General features: G+C 45.8%; 1 protein-coding gene across 2 annotated transcripts in view; it reads left to right on the forward strand.

Moving 5' to 3' along the window:
• MVB12B (multivesicular body subunit 12B) overlaps positions 1-14,456 on the forward strand; it is a 141,722-nt gene that overhangs the window by 24,588 nt on the left and 102,678 nt on the right. For both annotated transcript variants that reach the window (XM_059658051.1, XM_059658052.1), the window contains exon 3: positions 12,516-12,623. In XM_059658051.1, coding sequence (XP_059514034.1) covers positions 12,516-12,623 — 108 coding nt within the window. The remainder of the gene's footprint in view (positions 1-12,515; positions 12,624-14,456) is intronic.

The following is a 14,456-nucleotide window of genomic DNA, read 5'->3' on the forward strand; positions in this document are numbered from 1 at the left end:
GAGTATGTCTGCTGGCAAAAAATTCTCTTAGTTTTCCTTTATCTGAGAATGTCTTTATTTCCTGTTCATTTCTGAAGGATATTTCACTGAATGTAGGATTCTGGGTTGACAGTTCTTTCAGCACTTGAAAAATGATGTGTTATTTCCTTCTGGCCACTGTGATTTCTAATGAGAAATCTGCCATCATTCGAATTGTTGTTCCCCTATAAGGAAAGTGTTGTTCCATTCTCAATTCTTCAAACATTTTTCTTTGTCCTAATTTTTCAGGAGTTTGGTTATGATGTGTCCTGGTGTGGATTTATTTGGATTTATCACCTTTAGAGTCTGCTTACCTTCTTGACTCGGTAGAGTTATGCCTGTTGTTAAATTTAGGAAGTTTTTCGCCATTATTTCCTCAGGTACTTCTCCAGCCTCGCCCTGTCCCTACTCTTCGGGAACTCTGATGAAAGGAGTGCTAGGTCTTTTGTTATAGTCCACAGTCCCCCGAGGCTCTGTTCATTTTTTGTTCAGTCTATTTTCTCTCTGTTGTTCATATTAGGTCATTTCTATTCTATCTCCCAGTTCACTGATTCTTTCTCTCTCTCTTCTATTCTGCGGCCGAGTCCATCCGTTAAGTTTATTTCAGTTATTGCATTTTTCAGTTCTAAAATTTCAATTTGGTTCTTTATATTTTCTGTTTATTCACTGAGACTTTCTATTTCTTTGCTGAGATTGTCTACTTTTCATTTGTTTCAAGCATGTTCATAATTGTTCAGTGAAGCATTTTCCTGATGGCTGCTTTAAAGGTTTTTTTTGGTCTTTCCCCCCAGATAATTCAAACATCTCTGTTGCCCTGCTTTGGGCTCTGTAGATTTGTCTTTTTAAATTCAATTTGAGATTGTTGTTTCTTGGTGCTTTGCTTTGATGAGTGGGTTTTGACTGGAACCTGGAAAGGTTGGGTGTGTATCATGAGACTCCGGATCTTATTTAAACCTTGTATTTTGCCTGCTTCCTTCTGACACTGCCCTGGCAGAAGGAGGACGCCATCTCTTTACTGCCAGGTAGGAGTAGAAGTTCAGTCTCCCCATTTGGCTTCTGTTGACACTCAAGGAGATGGGGCCCCTTGTTACTGCTGGAAGGTGATGGAGTTCTGACTCCCCACTAGGCCTCCGCTGATACCCCCTGGCGGGAGTGCCTCATTACAGGCCCCTGGTGGCCCCCTGACATCACAGGGGTGAAAGTCCTGACTTTCCACAAGGTTTCTCCAGTATCACTCCACTGGGGAGAGGGAAGCCTCCTTGCTGCCTGGTGGGGATGGAAGTCCTGGCTCTCTAGTGGGCCGGCCCTGACCCCATCTCATCAGAGACGTAGGGATGCCCCGTTAAAGCCCTGTGCGGGGGGAAGCCTGGTCCCCCTACTCTGGCTTTACTGGCACGGGAGGGGGCGGGCCACTGTTTTAGGTGGTGTTGGCTGGAGTAGATCTGTTGTTGGCTAAATGACCTGTTACTGTCCAGAGAAAGCAGGCTTTTGTTAGGGCTCTTTGGTCTGTGTCTGTTGCTGCTCCAGGTGTGGGATATGTGGGGCACAAAGAAACCACAGGACTCACCACATGGTGCTCCTTGGGTCCCGAGGCCCCTGGCTGTCTGCCTTCTTCTCTCACCCTTTAGAGGCCACTTACGTTCCTTTCATGTAACGGCCAGGATTTTTTGTTGTATTTAGTGGGAGGAATAGGAAAAGGTGTATCTTATTTCATATTCCTGGAAGGGGAAGTCCTGGATTGCTCTAGTTTCATGTTAATTTGGGGTTAACTAGAGAATCTGCTTATTTCTAAGCCGGTCAGAAATCTTTCCTAAACATTGATGTTCAGCCTTACGTACAGAGGCAAGAAAGGTGCTGCTGCATGTCTATAAACTACTTGCCAGTTATTCCTTAATGTCTACAAGATTGAAAATGCTTTAGGCCACCCTTCTCGATTTCGTGGTCCACAGTGATAGTATTAAGAGACTGCTTGCGTGAGGGATGGTGCCTATGGGGAGGGGAGATGGAGCTGGAGCTGAGAATTGCGGGAGGTGACTGTATTATCGAGAGATGGAGGTCACTGAGGGGACAGACCTCCCTTACTGTGAGAGACTCCAAGTAAGGAGATGAGACTAGGAGGAAGAATCGGCTCTAGTTCTTGAAGTAGTCAGACATTCAGGGCATCTAGCAATCAGTTCTATTAATTAGTTGATTATTTGTTAAGTGATGTTTTGTTTTATTAATAGGTTAACAGTTTGGTCTATCTTTCCAATCCTTTTTCTATGATTTTGCAAATACCTTTCCATACACACACACACGCACACACACATATACATATGCACATACATACATACACAGGGTGGGTTAAAAGTAGGTTTAAAGTTATTTACATGGAAAATAATACAATAATTAATAAATAATAATATAAGAATAAACTTTTGTGTACTCACAATTGTAAACCTACTTTTGCCCCACATATGTGTGTGTGTGTGTGTGTGTGTGTGTGTGTGTGTGTGTAGAGAGGAGTGGCAGAGGAAGCAGGAGAGGGAGAGGCTGCAAAGTTTAGTGATCAAAAACGGAGTCTCTGGAATCCTTTTTCCTCGGTTCAAATCTTGGCTCTGCCACTTATGAGCTGTGTGACCTCTGTCAAGGTACTTTACCTCTCAGTGCTTCAATTTTCTTGTCTTTAAAGTGGGGATTATTCACAGAACTTTCCTCATAGAATTGTGGTGAGAATTAAATGAGCTAATGTTCATAAAGTGCTTAAAACAGTAACTTGCATTACCTTGAGCCATGCAACTATTATTAATATTATTATTATTATTACTGGAGGCCCAGTGCACGAATTCATGCACATTGAAAGTAAATTAATTAGAAGGTGGCCAGCAGTCGGGACTGGGCCAGGTGGGCTGGACACACCCTGGAGCCAACCTCCTGCGGTCCCTCCCCGGCTGGCTGTACCTGGGGTGGCGCCGGGGCTCAAAGGGCATCTGTGGAGTGAGCGGGCTCCCCACAGCAGGTGGAGTCCCTCAGCCTGGGCTGCGGGGATCAGCCAAAACCCACAGTCCAACATCCCCTGAGGGGTCCTGGAGTGCGAGAGGGCACTCTGCAAAGTTGCTGTCGCTTGGCAGCTCCTGTGTTGAGCGTCTGCCCCCTGGTGGTCAGTGCGCATCATAGCTACTGGCCGGTCGGAAGATTGGCCAGTCTGCTGGTCACTTAGGCTTTTATATATATAGCTTACTATTATTAGTACATGTGTTCTACATAATATTTCTTCTTTCTTCTTTTCTTTAACAATTATGTAGGAAATCTCTCCATAACAGCATCATTCTTTTTAATGGCTGTTTTTCTACTGTAACTCGTTAGTCACTGCCTGCTAATGCAATTAAAGTTTTTTTCTTTGGTCTTTGAAAAGCAATGCTGTGATAAGTATCCCTGTACATATGTCTCTGGATGTGTGCTGATGGGTAAAAGGATGTGCACATTTTAAATTTTAGTAGCTACCACCCATAGCCTTTCAAAAATGCTTTACTAACTTATATATACTCCCAGTAAGTGGTATACAGCAGTTTCTATTTACCCTCATTCTCACCATCACTCTTTATTATCAGTCTTCTTACTTTCATTTTTTCCAAACTAGGAACAGATTGTGTGAATTTGGAGTTCTGTTATTGGTCAGGAGGTTGAGCTTCTTTTCATGTTTTTGGCCATTTGTATTTTTTCTGTTAATTTCCTGTTTTTAAAGTTCACTCATTTGGTTGGCTTTTTCTTATTGACTGGTAGGATTCCCTGATATATTCCCTGATATAGTCAAAGAATAATGTTTATTCTTTGACTATTATGTATGTTACATGTATTTTTCTCTCAGTCCATTATTGCCTTTCAACTTTGTTTATAGTATCAAAGTTTGTTGATTATTGTTCATCTTATCAAAGTTTTAGTTTTTACTAGTAGTCACATCTGTCACTTTCTTTTTGGTCTTAAAAGATATAGCTAGATGTTAAAGATACTAGGTAAAAGTATTATGAGAAGTAGTATATTTACATAGTTTCTAAGTATCTCTCACAAAATACTTAATTGAAAAGAATAAAATAAAAGTGGGGAACCAAACAGATATCTCTAGAACCTGTAGGATATCCTCTTATTCATTCCTAATCAAGATCATTGGTGTTATCAATTTATTGATCTTTTTAAAGATATAACATTATAGGGAATCCGTGTAATTTTTTGTAGCTTACCTCTAAATCTTAAATAATTTCAAAATAACATGATATAGCTCTTCATTTATTTTAAGTCTTCTTCAGTTTCTCTCATCAGCCATTTTTAGTTTTTAGTGTATAAATTAAACAGATATTTTGCCAAATTTATCCTTAAGCATTTCATATTTTTTATGCTATTGTAAATGGTATTCAGTGTTACTTAAAAAAATTTTTTTTCTTTATTGATTAAGGTATTACATATGTGTCCTTATCCTCCCATTGCCCCCCACCCCACCCCCCACTCATGCCCTCACCCCCCCCCCCGCCCCCCCTCGTGTCTGTGTCCATTGGTTAGGCTTATATGCATGCATACAAGTCCTTTGGTTGGTCTCTCCCTTACCCCCACCACTTTTTAATGCCCAGTCTGTATGCCCTTTTATTTCTCTCTCTTGCCCTAGGGCACGAACTAGAACATTCAGTACACTGTTAAGTTGAAGTCGGGAAGGCAGACATCCTTGCCTTATTCCAGATTGTAGGGGAAAATCACTCAGTATTTCACCACTTAAATCTAATATTAGCTGTAGCTTTTCTTTTTGTCTTTTTTTTTTTTTTTTTTTTTGGAGACACTATTTAATAAGCTTACTAAGTACCCTTCCAGAGAGTTTTGATCATACGTGGATGTTGAATTTTGTCAAATGCTTTATTGAGATAATCATATTGCTTTTCCTTTTTAGTTTCTTAGTATGATGAAATATCTGATTGATTTTTGATGTTAAATCAAACTTAGATTTCTTGGATAAACCCCACAAGGACATAATACATTGCTCTTTAATGTATTTTTAGATTTGATTTGCTAAGATGTTGTTGAGACATTTTATAATATGTAGTGAGAAATATTGATTGATCTGTGGTTTTCTTTTATTAGAAAGTTTTTGTCTGGTTTTGGTATTAGGGTAATGCTGGTCTCATATAATAAATTGGGAAGTGGTTCTTTCTCATCTGTTTTCTAGAATATTTAATGTAAAACTGGTATTTTTTCTTTAAATGCTTGTAGAATTTACTAGTGAAACTATCTGGACCTGGACCTGGGTAAGTTTTTAGCAACATTTCAAGTTTTAAAATAGATATAGTTCTATTCAAGTTTTTCCATTTAAGTTTTTCAGTGCCTGGGCATAAAGTTATTCATAATATCTTCTTATATTTTTAACTAGAGGCCCTGTGCACAAAATTCGTGCAAGAGTAGGCCTTCGCAGCCCTGGCTTCATCCAGAAGGGTCTCTGGACAGTTGTAATATGCCGATTTACATATTACACTTTTATTATTACAGATATCTCTAGAACCTATAGGATGTCCTCTTATTCATTCCTAATCATGATCATTGGTGTTATCTCTCTTTTTTCCTCCCCAGGCTGCCTAGACTTGTATCAATTTATTCATCTTTTCAAAGAACCAGCGTTTGGTTTTATTTTCTTTATCATTTTTATGTATTCTGTTTTATTGTTTTCCCTTTATTGTTTCCTTTCTTCTGCTTACTTTGGGTTTAATGTTCTAGTTTTTTAAGGGAAAGTTTTGATTATTGATTTGCAATCTCTCTTCATTTCTAATATAAGCATTTTAATGCTATGAATTTCCCTCTAAACTCTGCATTAGCTGTATCCCTGAATGTTATTATTTTGTGTTTAAATTTAATTCTATTCACAATACTGTTTATTTTCCCTTTGATTTTTCTTTGACCCGTGGGTTATTTAGATGTGCGTTGTCTTGCTTCCATGAATTTGGGGATTTTCTGTATATTTTTTTCTGTTATTGACATCTTATGTAATTCCATGTCATCAGAGAGAAAACTCAGTTTTATGGCCTAGAAAAGGAGTTTTCTGTAGAGGTCCAGATAATAAATATTTTAAGCTTTGCAGGCCACATGTGGTCTCTATTGCATATTGATTTTTTAATTCTTAAAAATATAAAAACCATTTGCAATTCCTAGGCTGTGCACAAAGAAGCTACAGGCTGTAGTTGGTCTGTGGGCTGTAGTTTATCGACTCCAGCCTGGACTGTGATCTGTCTTGGTAAATGTTCCGTGTACACCTGAAAAGAATGGGTTTTCTGCTATTTTGCAGTTGGGAATTTTCTGGGCATTATTAAAAGAGTTCTCCTTCACCTCTCTTTTTTTCTGAGGCTCTAATTACAGGTATATTAGAGCAATTAATATTTTCCCACAGCTCAAGAAACTAGAAAAACACATGGAAGGAAATAATAAAGATAGAATGAGAAATCAGAAGCAAAAGGAGGGAGAATTGGTAATTGAGAATTGATCCTTTGTAAAAAGCACAATAGATAAACTTTTTGGCAAATATGATAGTAAAAGGAAATAAATATAAGCAGAATTTAGATTGAGAACAGGGAAGTAAGAGCATAAGGAGATTTGAAAATTATAAGAGACTATAATGAGTAGCTCCTTTGTGTAACCTTATGTGACTAAAATTGAAAATCTTGATGAGTTAGATCATTGCTACAGCTATTTAAGAAGAAGAAATCCAATAACAAACCTGTATCAAAGAAAGAAATTGCAAAAGTCATTGGAGAATTATTTCCAACAAAAGCACTAGGCCTAAATTGTTTTAAGGTAACATACCCTAAAATTGTCAAGGAACCGGTAATTCCCACATTCTGCAAACGATATAAAAGCTTTGAAAAAGGATGGGAAGCTTCTGAGCTAGTATAGAGGAAAGCTTATTTAAAAAAAAAAAAATAGTAATTTTCTTTTGTCTAGCAACCTCATTGAATCTTTTATTGTTCTGAATTCCAACCTACCACTCACCCCCACCTGATTTCTGGGCTATTTCCTGACCCTTTGATCATGGTTTAAGCTGACGTGTTTGGAAGGTTTATGTGATAGGAAATTATGTGATTGCAGATTCCACTGTGTTTGTGGAGAGGACCAGACGAGAGGGCAAGAGTGTGAGAAGGGATTGATCCGTTGACTGAGGAAATATCCAGCAACTCTGTTCTCAATTTCCTTCCTTACAGCCGCTGGAACTGCCCCAGTGCGGCTCCCTAACTCCGTCCCAGCCTCACCTTCCCTGTAGCATTGCCTGTGGGAACTGTCGGAAAAGCCGCACTACTCACCTGCTTAGAATTGCTCTCCAGCTTCCTATTTTTAGATTCAAAGGCAAATTCTTTGTTTTATTTATTTCTGAGTGTTCAGCAACTAGCACTCAGAAGGGGTTTATCAAACGGATGGACTTCTCTGGAACCTAAGACTTACGTTGATTTGCCCTTTGCCTTCTCGCCCTCCTCCGATCCCCGTGAACTCTGCGTAGTTTCTTAGCTGCGCTGTTCCCACGCCTGCCCGTGCCTTGGCGCGTGCACGCCGTCCCTCTCCCCGCGGAATGACGTGGTAGCGCCTTGTGCTCTGATGGTGGGTGTGCTCTCCTCTATTGTGGCTCTTACCACTTTTTAACCACAGCTGTCGGCTGCTGTATACGTATCTCGGCATCGCAAGGCGTCTGCCATAGGGCTGCCCCTCCAGTACCCAGCCGTGCCTGGGTGCATACATATACCACCGGGCATGCAAAGGAGGTGTATTGAATCGAGTTAGCTGGCTCCTTTCTCTTTTGCCTTTCTATGTCTGGGATATTGGATGCCAACATCCAGCTAAGTTATGTTTGTGTTAAACATGAATTGAAATGCAATTACAGCTGGCCATGTGGTTTGAGAGCTGAGTAATAGAGTCAGCAGGAAGGGTGACTTAGTCACAAGTGCCAGTTCATCTCCTTCGCTTTCTTGCTCCTGTCATTGAGCGTGACTCATGACTCACCAGTTCCACTCATCTCCTCTTAATCCCATCACTTTAACTCTTCCTGTCCTCCTCGTCTTTCAGGGCCCCTTTGTTAAAACCAGCCAGCAGCCCAGAGCCCGGCCTTGCAGTCTGAGTTGTTTCCTCTTATCCAGCAGGAACCTGTACCACCACTCCAGGTGGTCCATGCAGAGAGCGTGGGCAGGGGTGGAGCCAGCAGCATCGGGCAGAGGGTGTGGGGGAGGCTGGGCCAATGGGCAGGCCCGTGTCCTTCCTCAAAGCCTGGGGGAGCCAGGAAGCATCACTGGATTTTCTGCTAATCCCAGGACCTCGAGTTTTCACTATTTTCTTAACCATATCCTGCTAGGGCCCTGGCTACGGGAAAACGGTGCCATTTGTTAAAGGTGTTGCCTTCGTACCTTAGACCCATGTTTTCATAGGCGGATTGAACCGCATTCAGAAATGATGGCTTGTAATTGGGCCATTGGGCCGGCCTTGAGGGCTGGTGATTTGGTTTCATAGAAAACTCCCTTGTTCTTAGGAAGACACTCAGATGTCCCGACGTCTCAAGCGGGGTCTCCAGGTCTTTCAGACTGTGCCGTGCTTGCTGGTGAGCACTCTCCAGCCCCTCCCCCTCCCCCCCACCCCCCTGCGCCGGCGGGCGAGTCCTTTACACAAGCCCACTCTCCTGGGCTCGGAGGAGCTTTCCGTAAAGTCTGGAGATGGACGGAGCAGAAGAGGGGACACATGCGTTCACCAGCAGGGCCTGTGCCTGGCACTGGGAATCGTGAGTCAGAGGTGGTCCCTGTCTGCCCGTAACTTACAGACCCGTCAAGAGCGAGAAAGTGAGAAAGAGGTGACACCGGTGGAGCCCCTGTGGGTGGCCCTCTTCCTTCCCAAATGCATTCCCCAGGGGAGGTCTCATTGCTACTTCCTTCTGTCTCCGTTCTTGCTTGTTAATCCTCCTTGTGTAAGTCCATTCATTCTGTCCTCATTCTCTACCCCTTCCCACACACACCTGCTGCTGTCCCCGTTCCTAAAAACGAGGAGATGTTGCCACTGCCACCATCCTGTCACCTCCCCAGCTTCCAGCCCTGTCTTTGTCAGTAAGCCCTGCCTGCCCGGGGCCTCCTATTGCCATCTCTTTGTCATTATTTTCACTCGCCCCTTAGTTCCTAACTGTCTAACTCAGTAGTTTTTTGTTAGTTCATTTGTTTTTTCTAATTGTTGGCCTCGTCTCAGCTTTGAATGCTATTGACCAATGTCTTCCTTCCTTAATGTGTTCATTTTCTGAATACAGAACTAACACATGCTCTTTGTAGACAATTTGGAAGACACAGAAAAGTGCAAGACCGAGAATAAAAGTTACAGAATCTTACCAATCAGAGGGAGAGTGCTAATAACATTTCGACAGAGACACGCATTCATTGCTTTTGCTAAAAAGTATTAGACATTTTCAACTGAAGCTCTGTGGCCAAGTTGAGCTCGCCATTCAGGATACAAAGTGATACGATGCAAACGAAATCAGAACCAGAAAAACACCTGGAGTTCTTCAACTCAGCACCAGCCAGGTCGAATGGCTCTTTCCCCTTCATGGTGTTTAGAAGCACCTGGGGCACCCCTCCTGTGGGATCCGAGGATGGCTGCGCGACCCCTGCCTCCCTGCTGCGCCCGCACTGCTCCGGTTGAGAGCTGACGTGGCTCCGTGGTTGGCCACTGACCGGCCGACTGTGTTCCACAGTGCAGGCGCTCACACATCAAGGGCTCTTTGAACTCCATTCTTATTCGTAGTGTCAGCCAGATATTTCCTTTGGAATGTCTGCAGAGTTTCCTGGCCCCTGTGATTGCTTTCTGTCTGCCAAGCACATCTTTGAACTGCGGGTGGGCTCTCGTAACACACCGGGTGTGAACAGGTTGAGGAACCTGGTGGTTAGCTGTGGTCTTTCAGGAGCTTCTCTTGGGCAAAGTGCTGGCCTGGCCTGGGGCTCAGCTAGACAGCTGCTCCACAGTGTTTCTCAGGCAGATCTTCATTTCTCCCCGCATCAAATGCAGTCTTTTAAATTGTTGGTTTTCTTATTATAAAAGTTAGATAGAGTCAAAAGGCATAAACTTCCAGTTGTAAAAGAATCAGGTCATGGGGATGCAGTGTACAGCCTTGTCCGAGGCCTGTCATTTCCGTGGTGGGACCTGTCATTTCTCCGTAGAAGTGTCAGCGGTGGTTTTCTAAATCCCAGATTTGGTGGGATTCTGTTATTCTGCTTCGGGTAGGACTTTTCCGTTCACTGCGGTGGACTCTCAGGACCGGCTACCCCCTCCCCTCCTGCCTTGCCTCCCGTTGGCCGGGGTCGGAGGGCATTACACATCTTTGCTTCATTGCAGGTGAGCTGTGGCCTCAGGGCAAGGCCTGGCCTTTGCTTTGGTTGTCCGTTTATAATGCTTCTCAGACTCGTCCGGGTGGAGAAGGGGGACTCTGAGGACGGGCCGGCCTGTTGCCCTCACTCTGCTGCCCCGGCCTCTCCATCTTGTCCAAGTGTCTTCTCACTCAGCCAAGGGAGGTTCTGCCAGTGGCGGGAAGAGGGAATCGTCATTTCCTGGAAGCAGTAGCCTGGTGCCGTGCACACCCATCCTCCGCCCCCCCGTGGGAGCTGAGGACACAGCTTTCTTCCTTCTGGGCTACCAGCCTGTGGCTCCTCAGACATTGAGGGTTCTGCAGACTTGTTTTTAATGTATTAACAATAATGCATTTATTATAGAGAAACCAAATAGGTTTCAGGTGGCATGGCGTTTCGTTGTTCCTATACATTTTTTATTTTCACATTTTAGTGGTTCCGAAATTGGGATGCACCTAAAAATAGATTTATATATTTTGATATGATACTATTTCTTTTTTTCTAAAGGGGTATTTCTTTAAATCTCTGAGTGATCCCCAAATGACTCCATCCTAGAATTTAGGAAATACAGTAAAAGTAGAGTTTGAGAAAAAAAATCTTTCAAAACATGGGATCCAAGGAAGGAAACACACCAAAGGGGTTCTTGGCAGTGGCCAGTTGGGGCCACTGCGTTAAAGCTCATGTTTTTCAAGAAACTGGATGTGTGACCGTCACGGGAACGTGCTGATGAGGTCCCAACCCGAACTAGCATCTTTCTGTGGGGACATCGGTGGAGCGAGCGGTTCCTACATCATCCCCATACATTTCTTCCAGATTCCAGGCCACACATATTTACATATTTAGCAGAAGTACCTTTGTCCGTCCTTCCCTTCGTAGCATTTGCTAATTGACCATCGTTGGGTTTGAAAAAAGGCATTTTCCTCTGCCTGTGGGGCTGTGGGCTTTCCTGGGGCAGCCTCCGAGAGTGGCTGTGGGGCTCCGGCACCGCCGCTGGTGCGTGCGACTGGGCCGCTGTGCCGGGAGCTGCTCCCGTGCGGGGCTGACGCCAGCAGTGTCTGTGTAGAGGAAGGAGATGCTCTCAGTAGTTTGTCAGCACGGCCCCGAGGGCGTCAGATCAAGGACTGCAGCCCGAGGCTATGCCTCTCAGGGACGAGCAGGGAGACACCGAGTGTACCCCGGCAGGGATGCTGCTCCCTGAGCCTTCCTGGGGTCCCCCCGGGTGCCAGCTGAGGTGCCGGAGGCCGACGAATCCTCTGACGAGATGCTGGTAAGACTCGGGTTAGGCTGCCGAGCGGAGGGCAGACCCAGCCCTGCCAGGCCACCGGGAGCATCTGGAGGTCCCTGTCCTCCTCAGCTCCTTCCCTCTTCCTCCCATCTCATCACAAGCCCTTCCCCCAACCTCCAGCCTTCACACCTGCCCCCACCCACAGCCCGGGCACAGGTCCTGCGAGGCCCAAATCAAGGCTGGCTTCGTCCTTGAACTCTCCTTAGAGGAAAATGCCTGCATCTGTACACAAGCACACGGCTTCCTAGTGAGGCTGTAAGCCAGGACCTGGGTCTGCCTGGTTTTTCTAACATGATGCAGTTTCCGGCCTTGAATAGCACTCGCAGACCTGGTGCCCAGAAGATGCGCTGAGGAGCGGGTTTCCTGACACCTGCCCGGCCCCAGTGGACCCCACTGACGAAGCACCTGGCGGGCCCCAGGGTCCTGGAGCAGGGCCGCGTCAGCCGCCCACAGCGGTGCCCTCTCAGGTGGCATTTCACACCCCACTGGACTTTTTCCTGCACCCCTACCACCCCCCCCCCAAGTGAGTGGTAATGAGCAACCTAATGTGCTGACTTCTCCAATCCCTCCTTGGTCCATTACAACAAAAGTTGCTCTTTTCTCATTAGAACCACTTTTGTCAGGGTGTCTTTAATCAATGGCTTCCCCGGGGACAGTATTTTTAGAAGTTGTGTTTTTCACACTCTCCCTTTTCCCCTTTTGGAAAATCTCTTCCCAGGGCCCAGTGAAATGAACTAATGAGATGCCAGGAGAGTTCCGGCCGGTGTTAATTGGCACCGGTACGAAGAAGCGGCTCGCGCGCTCCCGTTCCACCGCCTTACCTGCGGTCCTCTGTCTCTTTGGTGTAGGTCGCACAGACAGCAGATGGTGTGGATGCTGACCTCTGGAAAGACGGCTTGTTTAAATCCAAGGTTACCAGATACCTGTGCTTCACAAGATCATTTTCCAAAGAAAATGTAAGTCTAGTAGCGCCTTTCCGTCTGCTGAGTGAGCACAAGGCACGCATGCTCCTGCCTGAAATTTCCTCCAGTGTTTGTTGTGGTTTGTCCTCATCACCATACTCACTCCTCTGTGGTTTCAGTGAATTGGGCAGAATCGGCTCGCGCTGCGCTTCACTGATGAACAGTGTTATTAACCAGGTGCCCCGGTGAACCGTGAATCCCACTAAAATGTTCTCAGGGAAACCAGGAACTTCCTCAGCAGCTCCCCTGTGCCCACCTTCCCTCTGAGGAGCAAATCCCAGGTGGCAGGGACGGAGAACTTTCCAGCAGAGCCGGATTGAAAGCTGCCCCACACCTGGAGGCGCAGCTAGAAAGGCGCTGCATGGTCACCCCTTTCCACAGCTTCAGCCCTGGTCCCAGAATGAGTCTTTCCCCCGAGTCTCTGTACCACATGGGCGTTCCATTGTGCCTGCAGGTCGGCATTCACCAGTGCCCATTCCTGTTAGTTTTTCATACTCGGGCCCATAAATGGGGGAATTTTTGATGATACCTGTTCAAGCTTTTCCAATAGTGTTTCAATGGGCAGCTTTGGGAGAAGGAGCCCGCTTTCCTGAGTATGTCCCCTGCGTGGGGCCTGCCCTCGTCTTCCTGCAAGTTCCCCTCGCCGCTCCCGGGACAGCCGCCTGGAGCCTTCGCCCTTTCCGGAGCTCAGCGTTTGGGGCTTCTCCGAGGTCACCTTCATTCCTTGCCCTGAGAGGGAGCAGGTTTCCGTTCTCACGGGAGACTTTTTATTTGGGGCCTAAGTGTTCCTGTCTCTTTCTGATGTAAAGTTTTTTTGAAATATTTTTATTAATTTACTTTTATAAATTTTATTATAACAGTAAGCTATGCTATGGTTTAAAAAGGAAATAAAAACGGAGCTCTAGCTGGTTTGGCTCCGTGGATAGAGTGTCGGCCTGCGGAATGAAGGGTCTTGGGTTCGATTCCAGTCCAGGGCACATGCCTGGGTTGCTGGCTCAATCCCCAGGAGGAGGTGTGCAGGAGGCAACTGATCAATGAGTCTCTCTCATCACTGATGTTTCTATCTCTCTCTCCCTCTCCCTTCCTCTCTGAAATCAATAAAAATATGTGTGTGTTTTTAAAAAAGAAAAGAAAAGAAAAACAACTTTAGACATCTTCATTCAGAAGCATGAGCAGGAAGAGAAACGGTCTTTCTCCTGTCACATAGCCCCACAGCCCACGGTCCGGGGCTGGGGTCCCGGCCTGTCCCTGCCGCGTTTTCTGGATGGAGACAGTCACGCGGTTCTCTGGCCGCCACTCTTCCACCTAACATGCCTGTGCTTATTGCGAAGTCTTTGGAAGGAAGATTATTCATAGCATATGCAGGACTCCCACATCCTTCTCACCAGACAGGCCGGCAGGCGGCAGCTGCGCCGCAATGAGTCTGAGCAGGCCCTGGGGCTCACCGTGCCGCCTGAGGACATGGAGGGCAGGTCTGCAGGCCAGGTTGACACCCCCCCCTGCCCCCCCTTCCCTCTGGCATCCGCATTCACACAGGCACTCCCGCCCCTTTGTGCCCGAGTTACCTAAACCCTTTTCTGAAACTGTTCATGTGTTTAACTTTCGTCACCCCTCTTCTGTCCCTGGCCGCCCCTGTGTGCAGAGGTCAGCGTGCTCACTGCCGCTCGGGGCTGAGGACAGACTCCGGGGACGCCCTCGCGCTGCTCAGTGGCTTCACGGTGTCATTTCTGATCTCTGCTCAGTCTTCCCCCATCGGGCCTGAGGAGGCTTCGGCTCAGAACGGTGGCCTCCCAGGACAGCCATGATCTCGTATACCACTTTTTATTG

The sequence above is a fragment of the Myotis daubentonii genome, chromosome 11 (assembly GCF_963259705.1).
Source record: "Myotis daubentonii chromosome 11, mMyoDau2.1, whole genome shotgun sequence".
NCBI classification, from domain to species: Eukaryota; Metazoa; Chordata; class Mammalia; order Chiroptera; family Vespertilionidae; genus Myotis; species Myotis daubentonii.